The sequence below is a fragment of the Mandrillus leucophaeus genome, unplaced genomic scaffold, assembly GCF_000951045.1.
Source record: "Mandrillus leucophaeus isolate KB7577 unplaced genomic scaffold, Mleu.le_1.0 Scaffold476, whole genome shotgun sequence".
Taxonomy (NCBI): Eukaryota; Metazoa; Chordata; class Mammalia; order Primates; family Cercopithecidae; genus Mandrillus; species Mandrillus leucophaeus.
This window is the reverse complement of record NW_012105098.1, coordinates 468,862-491,760: the sequence shown is the minus strand read 5'-3', so window position 1 is coordinate 491,760 and position 22,899 is coordinate 468,862. Positions and strand designations below refer to the sequence as shown.

General features: G+C 39.0%; 1 protein-coding gene across 1 annotated transcript in view; it reads left to right on the top strand.

Annotated features, from left to right (window-relative positions):
• LOC105550314 (O-acetyl-ADP-ribose deacetylase MACROD2-like) overlaps nt 1-20,467 on the top strand; it is a 1,021,967-nt gene extending 1,001,500 nt beyond the window's left edge. Inside the window, exon 6 of the mRNA XM_011995206.1 lies at nt 19,964-20,467. Within this exon, the coding sequence (XP_011850596.1) occupies nt 19,964-19,991 (28 nt within the window). The 3' untranslated portion in view covers nt 19,992-20,467. The remainder of the gene's footprint in view (nt 1-19,963) is intronic.
• The last annotated feature ends 2,432 nt before the right edge of the window (nt 20,468-22,899 follow it).

Below are 22,899 nucleotides of genomic sequence, written 5' to 3'. Positions count from 1 at the left end.
CTATTTATTGCCCAGGCTGGAGTGCAGTGGTGCAATCATGGCTCACTGCAGCCTTGAACTCCCTGGTTCAAGGGATCCTCCTGCCTCAGTCTCTTGAGTAGCTGGGACTGCAGGTGAGTGTCACCACACCTGGCTAATGTTTCTTATTTTTTGTAGAGACAGAATCCTGAACTCTGGAGCTCAAGTGATTCTCTCACCTTGGACTCCCAAAGTGTTGGGATTACAGGCGTGAGCCACCGTGCCTGGCCTCCCATGTCTCCTGTTCCAGATTCTAGTTCCATACCATTGGCCACTACAATAACAAAATCCTTGTTATTTTATTAAGCAGATGACTTGAGCTTTCAAATTCTTCTCCAGCCTAGAGTCTAGGGCCCAACTTTGCATACTGGACTAGAATCATTAAGGTGTTTTCCCTTTTCCCAAATACAAAGGTCTTTACTTTCACAAATGGATCTGCAGCGGCACCAGAAAATTTGAAATTGCTGTGTTTTCCTTTCAGCACATTACAGATCACATTCTGATAGTTCCTCTTCAACTCAGCAAAGTATACATCATGGTTACAGGCAACATGTGGGTGGTATTGGTATGACGAGAGGAGGTGCAGAATTAGACTCTATGTGTTGCCATATTGAACTAGAGAAGGAAAAGATGTTAAGGCACCTGTATATCTTTCTTTGCATATCTCTTCTGTGGCTCTTGGTCAAGGACTATCATTGATACAGTATCAACTATGTGAGCTGGAGGGCACAGTGCAAAATGAAAATGTGGGGCCCTTGTTCACAAATTATCAGGAACTCCAAAAGGTCACAACAGAGCACTAAAAGGTCACAACAGAGCACTAAACCATGTGTGGGCCTTTCTAAGCACAGGTCCTGTGCAATAGCACGGGTCACATACCCATGAAGTCAGTCCTACGTTGATGGTTGTTGTTGAGTGAGATTTTAATACATGTATATTTATAGTCTGAGATGCATTTGACTGCCACCTTTGGAGAAAATATGTGCTGGAGCAGGAAAAATAACTTGAATGACAGTAACCAAAGATCGGTTGCCTTGAGAAGAACATTCTTTTGTATCCTTCAGAATTTCGTCAGAGAAACAGAAACTTCTCTAGAGTTTCAGTTGGAAGGGATTTTATGCTTCAATGAAGTATTTCTAAAACTCTTGGAAGTGTTAGAGGATCAAAGTTCAAGGAAAGCCATCATTAGCTTTCAGAGACCCTGGAAAGTATAGGAACCCCGCAAAATCATTAGTGATGTCCAGGCTTCCTGCAGTGCTGTGAAAGGTGATTTTCAACAAAGCCATGGCTTTGCCTATTCTGGCACAGGAGCAATGGATTGCTGTCAACCTCTCCCCCTCCTCCTTTACCTTGCATAAATCTTCTTGTTGATGAAATTTAAAATGGTAAATAAGCATTTAAGGGGATCTGACTGCTACATCTAGATGGGAAAGCCAACCCCTTTACTCAATAAGGAGGAATTTGAAGAAATTGGATTCTTCGTTGTTGTTAATGTAGTATCTGCCATTTGCATAAGTATCTAAATTGTAGAGAGCAGTCATTATTAGTTAAAGTAAATGCTACATGCTATAATAGATAAACACTAAAATCTCAATAGCTTAATACAATGGGATTCTATGTCTTGTTCACATCAAATTTAAAGAGCAGCTGGGGAGATGGCAGTAACTGCATCACACAACCATTCAGGAACCAGGGTTCATGGAGGCTCTGCTATTTTTTAAGCTTTTATTTTAGTTCAGGGGTACATGTGCAAGTTTGTTATATAGGTAAACTTGTGTCATGGGAGTTTGTTGTACAGATTATTTTATTACCCAGGTATGAAGCCTAGTACCCATTGGTTATTTTTCCTGATCCTCTTTCTCTTCTCACACTCCACCCTCTGATATGCCCCAGTGTGTGTTTCTCTCTACGTGTCCATGTATTCTCATCATTTAGCTCCCACTTATAAGTGAGAATATGTGGTATTTATTTTTGTTCCTGTGTTAGTTGTTAAGGATAATGGCCTCCAGTTCCATCCATGTCCCTGCAAAGAAAATTGTCTCATTTCTTTATGGCTGTATAGTATTCCATGGTGTATATATGACACATTTTCTTTATCCAGTCTATCATTGATGAGTATCTAGGTTGATTCTGTATCTTTGCTATTGTGAATAGTGCTGCAATGAACATATGCATGCATATGTCTTCATGATAGAATGATTTATATTCCTTTGGGTATATAACCAATAATGGGATTGCTGGGTCAAAGAGGATTTCTGTCTTTACGTCTTTGAGTAATCACCACTCTGTCTTCCACAATGGTTGAACTAATTTACACTTCCTCTAATAGTGTATGTCTTCCTTTTTCTCCTCAACCTCACCAGCATCTATTATTTTTTTGACTTTTTAATAATGTCCATCCTGACTAGCATGAGATGGTATCACATTGTGGTTTTAATTTGCATTTCCCTAATGATCAGTGATGTTGAGGTTTTTTCATATGATTGCTGGCCACATGTATGCCTTCTTTTGAAAAGTGTCTGTTCATGTCTTTTGCCCACCTTTTAATGGGGTTGTTTGGTTTCTTTCTTGTAAATGTGTTTAAGTTCCTTATAGATGCTGGATATTAAACCTTTGTGAGATGCATAGTTAGCAAAAAATTTTCTCACATTCTGTAGGTTGTCTGTTCACTTTGTTGATAGATTCCTTTGCTGTGCAGAAGCTCTTTAGTTTAATTAGATGCCATTTGTCAATTTTTGCTTTTGTTGCAATTGCTTTTATTGTCTTCATCATGAAATCTTTGCCCATTCCTATGCCCTGAATGGTACTGATATACTTGAAAGAGACGGGGAGAGTCGAACCAACTTGGAAAACATATTTCAATATATCAACCATGAGAATTTCCCCAACCTAGCTAGGAAGGCCAACATCCAAATTCAGGACATGCACAGAACCCCAGTAAGATACTTCACAAGAACATCATCTACAACGCATATAATCATCAAGTTCTCTAAGGCAGAAATGAAAGAAAAAAAATGTTAAAGGCAGCTAAAGAGAAAGGTTAGGTCACCTATAAAGGGAAGCCTATGAGACTAACAGTGGATCACTCAGCTGAAATTCAGCATACAAGCCAGAAAAGATTGAGGGCCAATATTTAACATTCTTAAATAAAAGAAATTCCAACCCAGTATTTCATATGGCCAAACTAAACTTCTTGATTGAAACAGAAATAAGAACCTTTTCAGACAAGCAAATGCTAAGGGAATTTAGCATCACCAGACCTACCTTACAAGAGCTCCTGAAGGAAGCACTAAATATGGAAAGGGAAGACTGTTCCAGGCCACTACAAAAACACACTGAAGTACACAGACCAGTGACATTATAAAGTGACCACATAAACAAGTCTGCAAAATAACCAGCTAACACCATAATGACAGAATCAAATATACACATATGAATACAAACCTTGATTATAAATGGGCTAAATGCCCCAAAAGAAAAGACACAGAGTGTCTATCTGAATAAAGAAAGAAGATCATGTTTATGCTGTCTTCAAGAGACCCATCTCACACGCAGTGACACACACATGTTCAAAATAAAAGGATGGAGAAAAATCTACCAAGCAAATGGAAAACAGAAAAAAGCTGGAGTTATAATCCTAGTTTCTGACAAAATCAACTTTAAACCAACAAAGAATTTAAAAGACCAAGAAGGGCATTACATAATGGTAAAGGGTTCAATTCAAGAAGATCTAACTATGCTAAATATATATGCACCCAACACAGGAGCACCCAGATTCATAAAGCAAGTTCTTAGAGACCACAAAGATCCTTAGACTCCCACACAGTAATAGTGTGAGACTTTAGCACCCCACTGACAATATTAGACAGATCATTGAGACAAAATTAACAAAGATATTCAGGATCTGAACTCATTACTGGATCAAATGGATCTGATAGACATCTACAGAAGTCTCCACTCTGCCATTTTCAACTCATGGTTTCTGCAGTTGTTGTGGGCATTGACATTAGTTGGCAGAAAGGGAAAGAGGTGAAATGGAGGATTTATGGCAAATTTTTATGGACTAAACCTCAGAGTGGCACTTATCACTTTTTCCCACATTGCATTTGCCAAGTCTTGGTCATATGATCCCTTATATTTGCAGAGGAGGCTAGGAAAATTAACTATGTGCTCAGGAGGGAAAAAAGGGGTAAACAGCTAGACAGTTTCTCTCACATGATGCCTGACAGGGATCCAGGTTGCTCTTCTACCATTTCAGCAATCAGAGAGTCATCATTCACAAGAGGAAAATGGCTAGTGGTATAAATAGCTTTCGGTATTTTATTAAACCTCTTTGCTTCTAAGTTGCTAGGTCTGTAAAATGAGGGTAAGTGCATCTTATAGGATAGTCATGAGGATTTTAGATTTGACATAAGTAAAATGGTTTAGTGTGATACCTGAAAATTAGCAAGAACTATAGGAATATTACCTATTATCATTATTATTATTATCACTAAGTGTATTAGTTTGTTTTCTCACTGCTGTAAAGAACTGCCCAAGACTGGGTAATTTATAAAGGAAAGGGGTTTAGTTGACTCACAGTTCAGTGTGGCTGGGGAGGCCTCAGGAAACTTACCATCATGGAGGAAGGTGAAGGGGAAGCAAGACACCTTCTTTACAAGGCAGCAGGAAGGAGAATGAATGCAGAAGGAACTACCAAACACTTATAAAACCATCAGAGCTCCTGATAACTCACTCACTCTCTTGAGTATAGCATAGGGGAAACCGCCCCCAAGATTCAGTTACCTCGACCTGGTCTCCCCCTTGGCACATGGAGAATATGGAGATTACAATTCAAGATGAAATTTAGGTGAGAACACAAAGCCTACCAATATCACAAAAACTCTAAGAAAGGGTAGCATATTTGGAAATAAGTTAATATATCAAATGTGCTCAACACATGCATAGAATGTAGTAAAAATTCAATGCATGTTTTTATTATCTTAACTTATTGCGTCTTCCTGGTATTATACTTACATTTATTATTATGATTTTCTACTCATAAGAACCCCTCAGACAAATTTCATTTTATTAGGTTTCTTTTCAGAATATTATCTCTCTGCAACTACAGTCACTTGGATACATCACTAGATTTACATGTATTTAAAGTCCACTATTGCTAGATCTAGCTTGATCTTTGAGGCTCTGTATAGGCCTTCATAAATTGCCCTTCATTTGTTTATTGAGAATTGAAATGAAAATTGAATGCTGCAGACTCAGATGATGGGATTTGAGGTGGAAAATCTCACTAATGTATAAATATGTAAATAAATCAATTGTTTCTAAAAATTTATTCAGGGCCGGGTGCAATGGCTCACCCCTGTAATCTCAGCACTTTGGGAGGCCGAGACAGGCAGATCACCTGAGGTCAGGAGTTTGAGACCAGCCTGGCTAACATAAACCCCGTCTCTATTAAAAATACAAAAATTAGCCAAGTGTGGTGGTGGCCATCTGTAATCCCAGCTACTCAGGAGGCTGAGGCAGGAGAATCGCTTAAACCCAGGAGCCAGGGGTTACAGTGAGCTGAGAATGCGCCATTGCACTGCAGCCTGGGCAACAAGAACAAAACTCTGTCTCAAAATAAGTAAGTACATAAAAATAAAATAATAAAATAAAAATTTATTCATAAGAGCATATTAAACATTGATTGATATTGGTACTTTAACTGATAAGAACTACTTTAATTTTGTGTTCAATTGTGTCAACCCTAATTTGTTTAGAAACTTCTGGAATTGAATGCAATCTGTTAAAAGTAAAGACATGTTAGGCCAGGTAACAATGTTGCTTTGAGCTTGCCTATCTCTAACACTTTTTAGGAGAATATGTTTATATCTATCTTTTTAAAATCAATGTTGAAACAACTTTGTTTAATTTTCTTTTGGTAAGAAATATTTCTTTCATAACATTTGCATTATTTTTTTAAAAAATAATTGTACAAAAATCATAGAACCAGTAAAGAAATGTTTGTGACTTGAGAGTGTCAGGAAGGCAGTATCAAATGGAGATTCACATAATTATTTATTTATTTATTTGAGGTGCTCTGCTTGTTTTTAGGCTGTATTTCTTCTTTTGTAAATAGCAGACAACTTGAACTGATGGTGAGGTCTGGTAAGAAAAAAAAAAAAAAAAATCAAAACTACCAAGGGAGAAAAGGTGAATTTCATTGGATTACTAAATTCACAAACAAATTTTATAGGTCACCATTGACCATTTTATTTATATTAGAATAAGCTAGCATTGAGCAAGATAGAAATACTTTTGCTTCAGGTTTTCATTATTGTGAACCATCACAAAGTATAAGCACAGAAATGATAGAAGTTATGGCACAGAACAAGGAATTTGCACATGGTCCAATAACATGAACAAAAAACGGTTGTATGTATGTATGTATGTATGTATGTATGTATGTATGTATTTATTGAGACAGAGTCTTACTCTGTTGCCCAGGCTGGAGTGCAGTGGTGCAATCTTGGCTCACTGCAGCCTCCACCTCCTGGGTTCAAACGATCCTCGTGCCTCAGCCCTTTGAGTAGCTGGGATTACAGGTGTGAGCTACACCCCCTGGCTAATTTTTGTATTTTTAGTTGAGATACGGTTTCACCATGTTGACCAGGCTGGTCTCAAACTCCTGGCCTCATGTGATCTGCCTGCCTTGGCCTCCCAAAGTGCTGGGATTACAGGCATGAGCCACTGCGCCTGGCCAAAGTTTCATATTTCTTGTGATGACACTGAATTTTTAGAGAAAAGAGATATGTTGACTTTGTGTGTTGATGGTTTCAATTTAGAAAAGACTATTTGGGCCAGGCGTGGTGGCTCATGCCTGTAATCCTAGCACTTTGGGAGGCCAAGGCGGGCGGATCATGAGGTCAGGAGTTCGAGACCAGCCTGGCCAACATAGTGAAACTCCATCTCTACTAAAAATACAAAAATTAGCCAGGCGTGGTGGCACATGCCTGTAGTCCCAACTACTTGGGAGGCTGTGGCGGGAGAATAGCTTGAACCCGGGAGGCAGAGGTTGCAGTGAGCCGAGACTGCACCATTGCACTCCATCCTTCTAGCCTGGGGGACAGAGTAAGACTCCATCTCAAAAAAGACTATTTGGGAATTTGTTCATCAAAAGTTTATGCATCCACTTTATTTTCTCAAAGTTCCTCTTACTGCAAAGCATTTAAGGATTTCTTTTCTTTTTAAAAATAATTTCAACTTTTATTTTAGATTTGGGGGGTTTATTACACAGGCATATTGTGTGATGCTGAGGTTTGGCGTACAAATTATCCCATCACCCAAGTAGTGAGCATAGTACCCAATAGATAGGTTTTCAGCCTTTACTCCTCTTCTTTTTCTCCCCTCTCTAGTGGTCCCAGTGTCTGTTGTTTCCATCTTTATGTCCATGTGTGCCCAGTGTTTAGCTCACACTTTTAAGTTGGAACATGAAGTATTTTGTTTTCTGTTCTTGTGTTCATTCTCTTAGGATAATGACCTTTAGTTGCATCCATGTTGCTAAAAAGGATATAATTTTATTCTTTTTCATGGATGTATACTATTCCATTTACTACATTTTGCTTATTCAATCATATATTGATGGCCACCTAGATTGATTCCATGTCTTTGCTATTGTGAATAGAGCTGTAATGAACTTTTTGGTAAAACAATTATTTTCCTCTGGTTATATATCCAGTATTGGGATTGCTGGGTCAAATTGTGGTTCTGTTTTAAATTCTTTGAGAAATTTTTAAACTGCTTTCTACAGTTTAGAAATTGAACTAATTTACACTCCCACCAACAAAGTGTAACCGTTCTCTTTTCTCCACAGCCTCACCAACTGTTCTGTTTTGACTTTTTAGTAATAGTCATTCTGACTGGTGTGAAATGGTATCTCACTGTGGTTTTGATTTGCATTTCTCTAATAATTACTGAGGGTGATCATTTTTTTTTTCATATTTTTTTGGCTGCTTGTATGTCTTCTTTTGAGAAATGTCTGTTCATGTCCTCTGCTTATTTTTTAATAGGGTTATTTGGTTTTTGCCTGTTCAGTTGTTTAAGTTCCTTATAGATTATGGATATTAAGTTTTTGTTGGATGCATATTTTGTGAATATTTTCTCCCATTCTGTAGGTTGTCTACTTACTCTGTTGATAGTTTCTTTTGCTGTGCAGAGCTCTTTAGACTAATTAGGTCCCACTTGTCAATTTTTGTTTTAGTAGCAATTGCTTTTGAAGACTTAGTCGTGAATTGTTTGCCAAAGCCAATGTTCAGAATGATATTACCTAGGTTTTCTTCTAGGACTTACAGTTTGAGGTCTTACACTTAAATCTTTAATCCGCATTGAGTTAATTTTTGTATATGATGAAAGGTGCGAGTCTAGTTTCATTCTTGTGCATATGGCTAGCCACTTATACCAGCACCATTTATTCGGTAGGGAGTCCTTTCTCTTAATGTTTTTTGTCAACTTCGTTGTATGTCAAATGGTTGTAAGTGTGTGGCTGTATTTCTGGATTGTCTATTTTGCTTCATTGGCCTATGCGTCTGGTTTTGTACCAGGACCATGCTGTTTTGGTTACTATGGCCTTACAATATACTTAAAAGTCAGGTAATGTGATGCCTCTGGCTTTGTTCTTTTTTCTTAGGATTGTTTTGGCTATTCAGGCTCCTTTTTGGTTTCGTATGAGTTTTAGAATCATTTTTTTCTAATTCTGTGAAAAATGATGTTGGTAATTTGTTAGGAATAGCAGTGACTCTGTAGATTGTTTTAGGCAGAATGGCCATTTTAAGGATATATACTCTTCCAATCCATGAGCATGGAATGTTTTTCCATCTGTTTGTGTCATCTATGATTACTTTCAGCAGGCTTTTGTAGTCCTTCTTGTAGAGATCTTTCACAATTTGGTTAGCTATTTCCCGAGGTATATTATTTTTCAGGTGGCTATTGTAAGTAGGATTACATTCTTGATTTGGCTCTCAGCTTGAATGTTACTAGTGTGTAGAAACGCTACTGATTTTTGTTCATTGATTTTTATATCCTGAAACTGCTAAAGTCATTGTTCAATTCTAGGAGACTTTTGGTGGTGTTTTTAGTGTTTTCTAGGTATAGAATCTTATCATCAGTGAAGAGAGACATTTTGACTTTTTTTTTCCTATTTGGATGCCTTTTATTTCTTTCTCTTCCCTGATAGCTCTGGCTAGGACTTTCAGTACTATGTTGAATAGGAGTGGTGAGAGAGGGCATCCTTGTCTTTTTCCTGTTCTTAAGGGGAATGCTTCCAACTTTTGCCCATTTAGTATGATATTGACTGTGAATTTGTCATAGATAGCTCTTGTTATTTTGGGGTATGTTCCTTCAATGCCTAGTTTCTTGAGGTGGTTTTTTTTTTTTTTTTTTTTTTTTTTTTTTTTTTTTTTATCATGAAGGGATGTTGGATTCTATTGAAAGCTATTTTTGCATCTATTGAGAGGATCATATGGTTTTTGTTTTTAGTTCTGTTTATGTGGTGAATCACATTTATTCATTTGCATATGTTGTACCACCCTTGCCTCCCTAGAATAAAGCCTATTTGATCATGGTGAATTAACTTTTCTGTATGCTGCTGGATTCAGTTTGCGAGCATTTTGATGAGCATTTTTGTGTCTATGTTCATCAGGGATACTGGCTTGTCGTTTTCTTTTCTCATTGTGTCTTTGCCAGATTTTGGTATCAGAGTGATGCTGGCTTCATAGAATGAGTTAGGGAAGAGTCCCTTTTCCTCAATTTTTTAGAATAGTTTCAGTAAAAGTGGTGGTAACAGCTCTTCTTTTTTATGCAACTTTATAAACATACCTGCAAGCATAATTGTCCAAAGACCATTCATCAAAGAGAATTCCTTTGTGAAGTAAAACAGTAAATAGTCTAAGCATCTTGTTTTCAACTTGCCTCAGAGCCAAATGTGTGTAAGCATTGAGACGGTGTGCCATTTTACATTCCTTGGTTTGAAGAAGGGAAGAAAGAGTACATCCTTAAACCCTAAAAATATTTCTTGGCCTGTATGGCATTTGTAGGCAAAGGCAGAATCTGAGACCTTGCGTAAGATTTCCTGGCAATGCTACATCTCTATGAAAGAATACATCAAGAGTGTCAAAGCACGATTGCTTGGGACACATTCATATTTTTTTGTTAGGGAGTCTATGTCCTCTCTTTTGTGTATTGTTTGATGTCAGATGCCTTTAAAGTAAAACTATAAGTATTACTCATCATTTGATGAGAAGTAATAGATGTTATATAGAGAAACATTACAAAATAGAGATAGACTCAGGATAAGGGACCATCGAGCGTACAACCATGAACACATATCATTTGCTTAATTTAGTTAAAACACAAAAGCAAAAATATTTGAAACAGTCAAAAGAATATTTTCAATTCTACCTAATAATTTATTTTACTAATGCTTTTATTTTTTAAATAGTTGACTGGCCAAGTGGATAATGTGATCTATCCTAGTTATTAACCAGCAGAATTTTAATTTAGTTTTCAAGGTTCTCCATAATCTAAACTCAACCTGCCCTTCCAGGCTCCAATTTTACTCTTCCAGTTCAAAGGCCCATCCGAAATGGGCTGCTTCTATTATATGGTCCAGGCTTTCTTATCTCTAGCTCTTTGCCCTGATACCTTTGTCTTTCTACTGGGAGTACCTATTCTTTCCATCTACCATATCCCACCTTCATTAAATGACCCTTTCTAATTGCTTCCTGCATGCTTTAACCAGATGTAATCTCTTCTCTCTGATTATCACATAACACTATTTTGTGTTTCCATGGTTTTCAACTTACTCGTCTCTGTTTTATTGACAAATGGACTGTGAGCTCCATATTTTTTATCATCACCCTTATGCATTGCATAATATAAAACCTTGTACACAGTACAGGTTCAGCAAATACATACTGAATAAATTTATAAGTAGGTGAATAGTTTTGTTGTTTTCATTCACTAACAAACCACTCAGATTCATGTTTACATGGACAGAAAAAGAATGAGTTGATTATTAACTAAATTTAATGTATGTCATCTGTATACCTAAATTCTAGTGAATATGACCTTTGGGCTAATATAAAAAAGTATTCTTCCAAGTTAGCATTAATTTGACCTATCTTTCAGAATGTTCAGATTGGTTCACTCATGTTGACATTAGCCAGTTTTGAAATTCAGACATAAAGGTGTACACATACAGATTTGACATTTGAGATTAACTTACTTTTTCCCAATTAGATTATGGAAGAGATAAACAATGACTCAGAGGAGAATGGAGAGGCTATAGAGGTGAAATACTGTAATAATGTGGCTAAACTTGCCTGAGAGAAGATGAGACATAAGCCTGCTTTGTTAGTCGTTTCACAGAGAAATGACTCAGCACTGTTAGAGAACATGATGAGGTTACATTATTCTTTCATCACAAACTGTTGAGTTAATGGTGGTATATATAGAGTATAGCTCTGATTCATAAGACAATTGGTCATTGTGCTTCTCTCTTTTTATTTTTTAAAGCAAATTAGTGCTTTAAAAGAGCATAGAAGCCTGGTTCTTTTCATGAAATCTGATGATTAAAAACAAACTGTGAAAACAATTTTAAATACACCTGGGTTTCCAAATGGACAGAGGTTCTTGAAATCCATTTTTAAGTTCCTTCAAAGCGACAAAGTCTATGTATTTCTCAAATTATCTTTTGCAAATCTTCGTAGGAATGAAATTGTGCACATCCAACCCCTGACTCTCTTTAGCCTCATGAGAGCAGAGTATACATCGTGCTTGTGTTTTGGATGATAAATATACAAACTGTGTGTTGACTGGTGGGAAGCAGAGCAGTGGATCTCAGCAAATTGTATCATGCCCAGCTCTGACTTGAGACAAAGAATCGATTCATTTTCAGTGTCGTGGCAGGATCTGAGATAGAAGTGAGTCTCTCATTGCCATCATGAGAAAAGATACGTATGTCCCCAGTTTTGGGGAGAGGGAGCATGGAAGCTGGGTGGGGGTTTCACTGCCAACACAGCCTCTGATCACCTGGTATGTTACAAAATCAGTTTTATCTTCTGCTGCATTTCATGTGACAATTCAAAGAGCAGTGTTTGCTTTTCTACTCTTTACATTCTCAACTTCCATGGAGGCATAATCGCCACGAGTTAAAGCTAGGAGGAGAGTGATCACTGCACACTGATTTGGATATAAAATCTATGGCCATTTGAAAGGGAAACTTTCAGGAGCCCATGTAATAAATCTCTGAGGAACTTAAGAGAGACGAACTGTACCTAATTGCATCTGACATGGCTAAAACACAGGGACCTCTCTAAAGAGTGTGAGGGCAGGTCAGTGCTGCTCAGCACTATTCAAGGTTCAGAAGAGTTCATGCATTTAGCTCATCTACAGCTATGTGGCAAAACACCCTTCAGCTGCAGTCAGCCTCCCTCTAATGGCCAATGAGGAGAGGCCAAAAATTAAAGTTGTATAATCGGAGATTTTAAAGACAAACTGAAAAGAACTGGTGGAACCATCATTCTTATGCCTTGGAATGGCATGCATTATTTTGTGTATGATTTTGGGCCTCAGAAAACAAACACAACTCCCTCCACAAAGGGGATGAGTTTGCTGGACCAGAGTGGCCTCTTGTTGCTGGGAGCTACTGCCGCCCAGTGTGGGCAGCTGCAATCACAGTGCCCCGTCCCTGCCTGGGTGGTCCTGGAGGGCTGGAGAGCTGTGTGACTCCTCAGGACCTTTGTTACTAGCCTGTGTAATGCCTGTGCATGAGTCCTTGAAAGCAAATCCCCCAATTAGGGCCTACATGGCCAACCCTGAGGAGGGAAGGGGTGCAATACATATTGCTTTTAACAATTCTTCATCAGGAATGAGAGGATGTTGCAATGGAAAGGAAAATATTAATTCTTGCTAGGCCCTTGTCAGTGGGATCTTCTCCCATCCTCTTCCCGCTGGAATTACAGATCCATAGATGTTGGAGCCAGTCAGCCTGGGTTCTTTCATACATTCCCTTCTTCTTGTGGGCTTGACCATTCTAGATATCAAATACTGTGACTCAAAGTTCTACCACCTCTGTTGGCTTAAAGGTCAAGTCTAGAACAAGCCTTGGTCTCTAGGTCTAAGAGGCAAAATAAAAGTTGGTGAACCTTCTCACTGACAAGGCACTTGACCTCCCTGTGCCTCAGACTTCAAATCTATAAAACGAGACTCACTGTTTTTATCTCTGAGGTTTATTGCTTGCAACTGAATGGGGTAATTTATAAATTCCCTAGCCTGGCACCTCACACATGGCCTCTGCAAGAAGTTTTGGGGTAGCCCTCATGCTAGTCAGCTTAGAAAACCAAGTAGTGAGAAGAGGGTCATAAATTGACTTGGTTTTCATGCTGACAGGCTTTGGCGTCTCCTCAAGCTTGTCTATACTCTACAGTGGCATTAAGAGGGCAGTATCCTGTACTTGAGTTTGAGCACTGTGAAACATTCTTCAGGGGTTCTGACTGAGATGCACATGCCCTACCTTTTCCCAGAACTAGGGCCCTCTAAGTCCAAGTCAATAAAGGGACCAGGGGAAGTTCCTGGAAATTCTGATCCAATTCAAGTCCCTGCTGCCCAGGTTTACCTCTTGCCTGGCCTGTCTCCTGCTATATTCCCAGGAGTAGACTTCTATTTGTATAGTGTTTATATGGGTCAACATTTGCATATATTCATGCATTTTATCCTCACAGCAACTCTAAAAGACAGTTAACTCTTGTAATGTCTGTTTATAAAAGAGAAAATTAAGGCACAGAAATGTCAAGTCACATGACCAAAGCCCTACAGGAACGATCTTTAATAAGAGTCAAAGTAAGGATTCAAGCTCAGGCAGTCATGCCCTTATCCCACAAATTTTGAGATTCTGCCGTAATGCCAGGGTAATACCTTGCTTCTCACTTGTGATGGACTTTCCAGAGCTTGGCCCAGTCACTGAAACATGGCAAACATTGTCAATGTTTGATGAGTAAAGACATGAATGAATGATGCTTTTGCAACTATCCCCTTCCCTGTGCACTCACCAAATTTTTCTTCCACTTTTTATCATTGCAGTGTTTGAAAATTTTACTTCCTTATTTTACTAGATGTATCTTTGTCTTTATATGTGTCATCTCCCAACCAGATGTAAAAGATACTTTCCTGAAGGGAAGAAGCATGTTTTATACCTGTTATATAACCTCCATAAGAATAGCTGAATACTCAGTTCGTGACACATAAAAACCCTAAAATAACTTTCTAAATAGATTGGGAAGTTGGGTTGTTGAGATACAGAAGATTTACTCTCCTTTCCAACTCATCCCTTCTTTTTGCTCCTTCCAATAAAATGCTATTTGGTTGAATACTTTAAAGATAGAAAACTGTTTAAGATTAAAACAGATGAATAAGATCACTCTAAAGAAGCAGAAAGGCGTTCAGACTGTTAAGCGGAATAGATCAGAGTATGATGGCATTGATTCTGGCTGTCAGATTTCAGGTCACCAAAGGAAATATGTTGGATTGCCATATCTCCATTTTTTAAAAATAAAGTTTAGATCCCTTCCTGAAGACAAAATTACTCTTGTAACTATATTCAAGAAGGACTTGAGTATGTAGACCTTATGTAACAGATACAACAAACAATTCCACCAACCCTGATATTACAGAGACACCAACATGCCCTCTTAAATAAGCCATAAAAGTGTTGAGAATGGCCACATTTTTGAAATGGGGTGTTTGGAATTAATTCACCTTCGTGAAACAGAGGCCACATCATATTCTGGGTCATGAATAATGATGGTAATACTGTTTCTCTTTCCTTTGAACCACTTACCTACTCATTGACCTAACATGTTTTAAATACCACAAAGGAGTAAGATGATCTCTGTTATATCTTTGGGTAGAAAAATATGCAACAACCCATTTCCTAAAAAGATTGTAAATTACATTTGGGAAATGCTAGTAATTAATAGCTTGAATGGATGAGTCTAAGTTAGATTCATGAAAAACCAAGAGACATATCTAACCTTTCTTAAGCTCCAGGGCACATGCATAATTTGAGCAGTATGTCTACAATGTGGGTGTGTTTTCTTCCTTTTCAGTGAAGACAGTAATTAGGATGATAATAGAATACTTGGGTTTATAGAGCCTTTAGCTGAAGTCTACCTAGATGGTTTCTGGCTCTGTGGTAAGCATGTCCGACTGATGTCAGCTTTTGAAGTCACTGAGTTTTTCATGCCTTTTTCCCTCTGGGCTTCCCCTTTCTCTAATAAAACTACTTTAATCCCATTCACATTCCAGCTCTGAATACCAGCACTTAAAATGAACTGTCTATATCTGACTCACTTAAAAAAAAAGTAGTTCAAATAAAAACAAAGAGTTGTTTACTTTCCTTTCCTACCTGACTGCATCTGTCACATACATGTACTGTCCCCTGACATGAAGCTCTGATATTGATCTGGAGCCTTATCGATCTCCAACTTAATATAGGGACAATGTCTACCAATAACTTAGGCAGTTCCAGAGGGGCTCACTCTGTCTTCTTTTGTTCACTTACAAAATGAAAAGAATGTCTTTACTAGAGTAAGTATTAAAGGGTTCCAGTACACCCTACCACAAGCTGAACTTTGGAATCTGATAAAATATTTTTTAAGCAAGCTTTTGGTTTTGTTATATTAATTTGGGATTGGATTCCCTCCAGTGGTTGAAACAAAACGAAAGTATGATCTTTAAGTATTTAATATATTCTGTTACATCACTTCTTAGTTTGTATCAGAATTAACTCCTTTCAAGATCATCCCAAAGTAACAGTGTACCCCATAGTAAAGGGCGCTCTCTTCTTTCTTGTGACATCCCACAGAGTAGGAATAATTAGGCAACCACAACTGCTTAACCCTATGTGGTTTCACACAGAAAAATCATGACAATTTCTTTTCTTGTTGCCTTTTTCTCATTTTTCTGGTTATCCATAGCTTGTAACAACAAACCACCCTTAAAGTTACTGGCTTAAAACAATTGCAATTACTTATTTGGTTCACAAATCTGCAATTTGGGCAGGGCTCAGCAGAAAAGGCTTGACTCTGCTCCAGGTGGTGTGAGCTGCGGTGGCTCAAGTGGGCTGAAGTATCTACGTTCAAGATATCTTACTAACATGACTGGTGCTGGCTGTCTCCTGGGAACTTGACTGGGTCTATTGTATGGGGTCATTGATTGTTTGGATCCAAGATAGCACAGCTAGAAACTGCCACTATTTTTCAGTGTGGTACAGCATCACTTCTGCAATATTTTGTTGGACAAAGAAGTCACAAACTCTGCCCAAATTTAAGAGGAAGGGACATAGGACTTGTAAAGCAAAATAAAATGTTAAGCCCCCAACCAACTAAATGGAACCCCCTCACAGCCAAGAGCATTCCAAAGTTAACCTGAAACACGAGTTCAGGCCATGATGGGAATGGATGGTCAGACATGCCACATTATACCATCCTCCCTTTGAAACTGAGGCACAACTGACCAGCATTAATATTAAAACAGAAACCTTAAAACAATCTCTTCTCTCTGAAGCCTACTACCTGGAGGCTTCACCTGTGTAATAAAAACCTTGGTCTCCACAACCCTTCACCTTAACCCAGACACTCCCTTCTATTCATTCCGGGTATTTAAAGAGAGTCATCTAATTGCCAGTCAGAAAATCTTTGAATACACCTGTGACCTGAAAGTGCTGACCCCCCACCGACCCAACTTCCATGTGTCCTGCCTTTCCAGGACACAGAATGTACATCTTAATGTCAAAGGCATGTCCTTAACCTTGGCAAAGTACACTTCTAAACCAATTGAGAGCTGTCTCAGATACTTTTTGGTTTACAAACCCTACCTGTCATTGAGAGGAGTGTCAAAAAATTTGGCCATGTTTATACTACATGCTCTTTAATTATTATCTGTCTGATACTACTAATATCTGATACTACAGTTACCCAAGCCAGAAACTCGGTTATCACCTTTGACCCTTTCTTCTCTCTTATCTTCCTCTCCTTGACCCACCCTAGAAATACATGTAATCTTTATTGCATATAATTAATAATTCTATGACTTAATCAGATATTATTGTATCATACACATAAATATCAATTACAAAGTCTTCTAATTGACCCTAGAAGCTTCTGCTTCTCTTGAGTGCCATCACGACTACTCTGGTACACACATCATCCCTCTTCTACCCACTAGCCAATCTCTCTGCCTCCAGCCTTACCCCTTTTTACTCTAGTCATGATGATTTTATTTTTAGTTAGAAAGAATATCTGTCCTCTGATTATAATTTCTCAAACATCCTCCATTGCTATAAGAGTAAAGTGCAAATTTGTTTGCATGGCTTCCAAGGCCCTGCAGGATGTGGTCCCAGCCTCCTTTTCTAGCCGCACCTTATCTTCTCTTGTTGAACCTTTGGCCCTCAGCCTTCAGCTTTACCAAAATCTTGATGTACTCCAAATCTCTTTATTTGAAATGCTCTTTCTGTTCCCCTTCCTTCTCACCATCCTCCATTCCCTTTGCTGGGATAATTCAGTCTCATTCTTTAGATTTCAAGTTGGTTTTCAATTGCCCACTTCCTCTGGGAAGAATTTTGTGACACTTCATTCATTCATTCATTCACAGAGTATTCATTGAGTATCTACAATGTGCCAGGCACTGTTCTAGGCCCTGGAGATACTACAGTGAGCAAAATAAATAAAAGAGCCTTCTGTCATGGGATTTACCCCTCTCCTGGAAAAGTCAGGCAATAAACAAGAAAATAGGTAAATTACATAGTATGTTAGATAGTGATAAGAGCTAAGCATAAATAAATGTGAAGCAGGATGGGCAATATAAAATGTTGGAGGGTGGGAATGTTGAAGTTTTGGCAAAATCCAGGTAAGACCCCACTGGGAAGGTGTCATAAAGTCAAGAGCTGACTGAAGTGAGGGGTCTAGCTATGAGACTGTCTGGGAGAATACTATTCCAGATAGAGGAAACAGCAAGTGCAAAGGCCCTGAGATAGGTGTGGGCCACTGTCTTTAAGGAGTGGAAGGGCCGGAGTGGCTGGAGTGAACTAGGAGGAAAGGGTAAGAAGAAAAGATGAGGTCACATAGGTGATGGGAGCTCTGCTCACAGAAAGTCCTGTTGGTTACTGTAAGGACTTTGGCTTTGGTCGTAAGTAAAGTGGGAAGGAAACATTGGGAAAGTTGAGGAGTGACCTGCTCTGGTTTATCGTTTAAGAGATCCCCTTCGCATCGCAAATCCTCCCACATTAGCCCCTTCTCCTATCATTTAACTTTTTACCTGTGCTATAACTTGGTTCTGCCCCTTACTAGTATCTTGTTTCTGGGAGGAGAGGACTCTGTCCAACTTAGTGTTTTATTCCCACCACCCAGCCCAGTGTCTGGGAACCACAGGATGTCAGTAAGTATACATCTGATTGCATTGAAATAATGAGTAAATGAAAGCCAGGTCCCGTGCTAATCTTTAACTTTTTAACTTATTACTACAACTTCTTTATATTGGTAGTAGTAGGCCCAAAATATAAATGAGGAAATGAAGTAAGAGCAGAAAGTGATAGAGAAAAAGGGAAGAGAAGAAATAAAATTCTTGGAGCCATAATGGCAGCCTTCTTTAAGCTAAGAAACCCAGGTTCTCATTCCTACATTGGATTCTCTATTGGGGAATTTTACTGGGCTATGTGTGAGACCAGAAGATGACCATTCACTTCTCTGAAAATACATAGTCATAGGGAAAGCTTTTTTTTATTTTTGGCAGGGGACGGGAGGCACTTCCATTTTGGCTCATTATGAGGATAACAAGACAAAATGGCCAGATCATAGTGTATTTATTATAAAAATTCATGTCCTAGCTGGCTGTGTGTGTGCATACACGTGTGCATGTGTATGTACAAAGGCTTCATACTAGTCCACATGTATTTATCAGTGTGGACTCTATGCTGAACTAATACTAGGGATGGAGAGGTCTTGCCCTCATTGGACTCAACAGGAGCTACACAAATCAAGAGCAGTATAGTGAGTAATATGGTGAGGAAATAAATACGTCTTCTAAGAAGCAAATAGACTTGAATATATTAGACTGAAAAATATACTAATACCTGCACTGAATATGTGATTAGCTTTTTTTTTTTTTTTTTTTTTGACAGTCTCACTCTGTCACCCAGGCTGGAGTGCAGTGGCATGATGTCGGCTCAGTGCAACGTCTGCCTTCAAGGGTCAAGTGATCCTCCTGCCTCGGCCTCCTGAGTAGCTGGGAGTACAGGCACACCCAGCTAATTCTTAAATTTTATTTTTTTGTAGAGACGGAGTTTCACCATGTTGCCCACGCTGTTCTTAAACTCCTGTGTTCAAGCAATCCACCCACTTCAGCCTACCAAAGTGCTGGGATTATAGATGTGAGCCACTGTGGCTGGCCATGATGAGCATTTCTTGAATAATAGCAGGAACAATTGCTTCCTTACCAAAATGGTATTTTTCATTTTTGGTTTAATAGGTAAGATTGGAGAAGGAGACACTTGGCCACTATTTGGAGTATCACAATTTGACTTGTGATGTCACAAAATATTCAAACTGGAAGAAAAGCATAAAAACAAACAAACAAACAAACAAACAAAAAACCTGTGTTCAGCTCTTTTGTTTAAACTGTAAAGAAAAATATGGCCCAAAGAGACTGGGTGTTGCCAAAAATTGCACATAGGAAGAACAGAGAGGGAAAACCAGGCCTCTGAGCCTGGGACCAGTCACATGAAGACATTTTGTTACCTAAGTCAAAAAGAGAATGACAGTCTTCTCCACAGGAGTACTTTGGGATTAGTTAGTGGGTGGTCTCGTTACCCATAAGCCCCTGCCTTTATTGGTTAGTTTCTTCTCACTCCATCTAGACATGCTGTTGTCAGTCCTGGAGCCTGAGTACACTGTGATGGCTTCATGTTGTCAGCTGCATTTTCTCATGCCCTACACTGCAGACTGAAAAAGGATGCTCCACAGCCAGCGTTAACATCGTGCACCAAGCCTGCCACAGGCATCCTTTCTTCTGCTCCAAGCTGCTGAGGGACAGGAAATGGAGGTGCTGAGTTTTAAGGCTTACAGGGTTTGTCTGCACTGCATTCAGCTTGCCAGTCCCCAGGAGAGCTGGCATGCTGCTTCAGATCCAGAAAGAAAAGGAGAGTGCCAATCAGATATATACACTTCTGTAAATCTCCAGTTAGTTCCAGAGCTGTCATTTGCTTGTAGAAATTTTACCATGTTTACATGACTGACCCAGACAGCAAGAGCTAGTGATGCCCCTCTGTTGTAACTACATGGCAAGAGGGACATGAAACCCCGTTAAATAAAATTAATTTTAAGCACACATTGATTTGGAGAAGCATTTGGACAATAACATAGTGTCAGCATGAGTCACTTATCCTAAAGAGTTTTACTGTTGTGACCCTGATTTGGACATCACTATGGTTGCTGTGCATGAAAAATTTGAACCATGTTTTGCTCTTTAGTTTTAAAGAACTATAATTTAAAACATGTATAACAAAACAATCTATAAGTAAATGAGATCTTTCCAAATTAGATACCTCCTTTGGTAGCACGATGAGTAATTTTTTCCAGTATCATAAGATTGAGAGTCTCTGAGAGTCTCCTTATTAAATAATAATCCTTCTTCATAGAGGGTTTTGCATGAATTTGGGGAGAAAAACTATTTACCTACTTAAACAAAAGGCATTGCTTCCCCACTTTCTATGTGATTACTGCTGCATGTGTTTGCATGTGTAAACTGTGTGACTTTACATCATCTTATACTATGGATATTTTTCCATATACAGCAGTATGAATACAAGCAATTTTTGCAGAATTTCATGAATTATAACTGAGGCTAAAAGCACAGATACTCTTTTCCATCTCATGCTTTTATGTTCCTTGCTTTATTTTGTTTATGTAATAAACATTTATTCAGTGTATACTACTGGCCAAAGGTGGTTGTAGGCACCAAGGGTATATGGGTAAACAAAACAGAAGAAGATCTCGGCCTTAATGAAACTTATATTTTAGCAGGGACATAGGGGCAGGTAATGATGGAATAAGCAATTATCATAAATATTTACATAATTTAAATTATATAGAATGCTTGAAACTAACTACAGCTGTAAATGGAGAAAAAATGGAGAGCAGGCCCGGCGCAGTGGCTCACACCTGTAATCCCAGCACTCTGGGAGGCCGAGGCGGGCAGATCACGAGGTCAGGAGATCGAGACCATCCTGGCTAACACGATGAAATCCCGTCTGTACTAAAAATACAAAAAAATTAGTCAGGCGTGGGGCGGGCGCCTGTAGTCCCAGCTACTGAGGCTGAGGCAGGAGAATGGAGTGAACCCAGGTGGCAGAACTTGCAGTGAGCTGAGATTGCGCCACTGCACTCCAGCCTGGGCGACAGTGTGAGACTCCATCTCAAAAAAAAAAAAGGAGAGCAAATTAAAGAGGAAGTGGTTAAATCCGGGATTCAATAAGAAATAGAGGGGTCAGGAAAGGCCTTATTGAGAAGAAGAGATTTTAGCAATGACTTAAAAGAGAATAAAGGAATGAAACAAGCAGATATTCTGGGGAAAGATCCTATCCGGCATAGGAATCAGCTAAAGTAAGGACCCTAAGGAGGTAATCTTCAGCCAAGGAAGTCCCAGGAGATAATTGTGGATAAATCAAATGAGCAGAGGGAAGATAAATTCAGCCAGAAAAGGTAGCTGTTTAGGGTCAGAGAAAGGGCTATAGGCAGATTATGTAGGACCTTGGAGGTAGCTGTAAGACATCTGGGTTTAATTCCGAGCGAACCGGGAAGCCATTGCAGTTGTTTGAGAAAAGGAATGGCATGATTCAGTTTAAGTTTCTAAAAGATTAAGATAGTGAATCTTTTAGCCAGAGTAATCTGTATGGGGAGGATGACAGGGAATAGCAAGGAAACAAAACAGTACCCTACTGCAATAATCTGGGAGAGAGCTGGTTGCCTCAGTCAAGATGGCAGCTTGCAGGAGAAGTGATAAAAGGAGTACCGACTTTGTATATATTTTGAAGACAGAGCCAACAGGGAGAAGTTAAGAATGACTCCAAGGATTTTTGTCTGAGCAACTGGAAGGATGTAATTGCTTCCAGCTGTTATGAAAATGGAAGCAGGTTTTGTTGGGGAGAATGAAGAATTTAAGTTTGAACGTGTCAATTGGAAGATATATAGGTCAGGAGAGAGATCTGGGCAAGAGATACAACTTGAGAGTTGTTGGTAAGTAGGCGGTATTTAAAGTGTTGAGGATAGATGCAAACTCCAAAGGAGTGAGTATAGATAGAAACGAGGATGGAGGTCTGAGCCTTGGTCCATTCCCCCAGTAAGAGATAAGGAATATGGGCAGGAACCAGATAAAGAGGCTAAGAAGAAATGACCATTGATGGAGGAGAAAACCAAGAGAAGATGCTATATTGGTGAAGAAAGTACTTTGAGGAGGGAGAGATTCATGGTGTCGAGTTCTGTTGAAAGGGGCCGGGTGCAGTGGCTCATGCCTGTAATTCCAGCAATTTGGAAGAACAAGGTGGGAGAATCTCTTGAGGCCAGGAGTTTGCGACTAGCCTGGGCAACATAGTGAGACCTCCATCTCTATTTAAAAACAGCCAGGCATGGTGGCACATTCCTGTTGTCCCAATTACTTGGGAGGCTGAGGTAGGAGGATTACGTGAGCCCAGAAGTTTGAGGTTGCCGTGAGCTATGGTTACTGCACTCCAGGCTACAAAATAAGGCCCTGTCCAAAAAAAGAAAAAATTAAAAAAATTTAAAAAAAAAAGGAAAG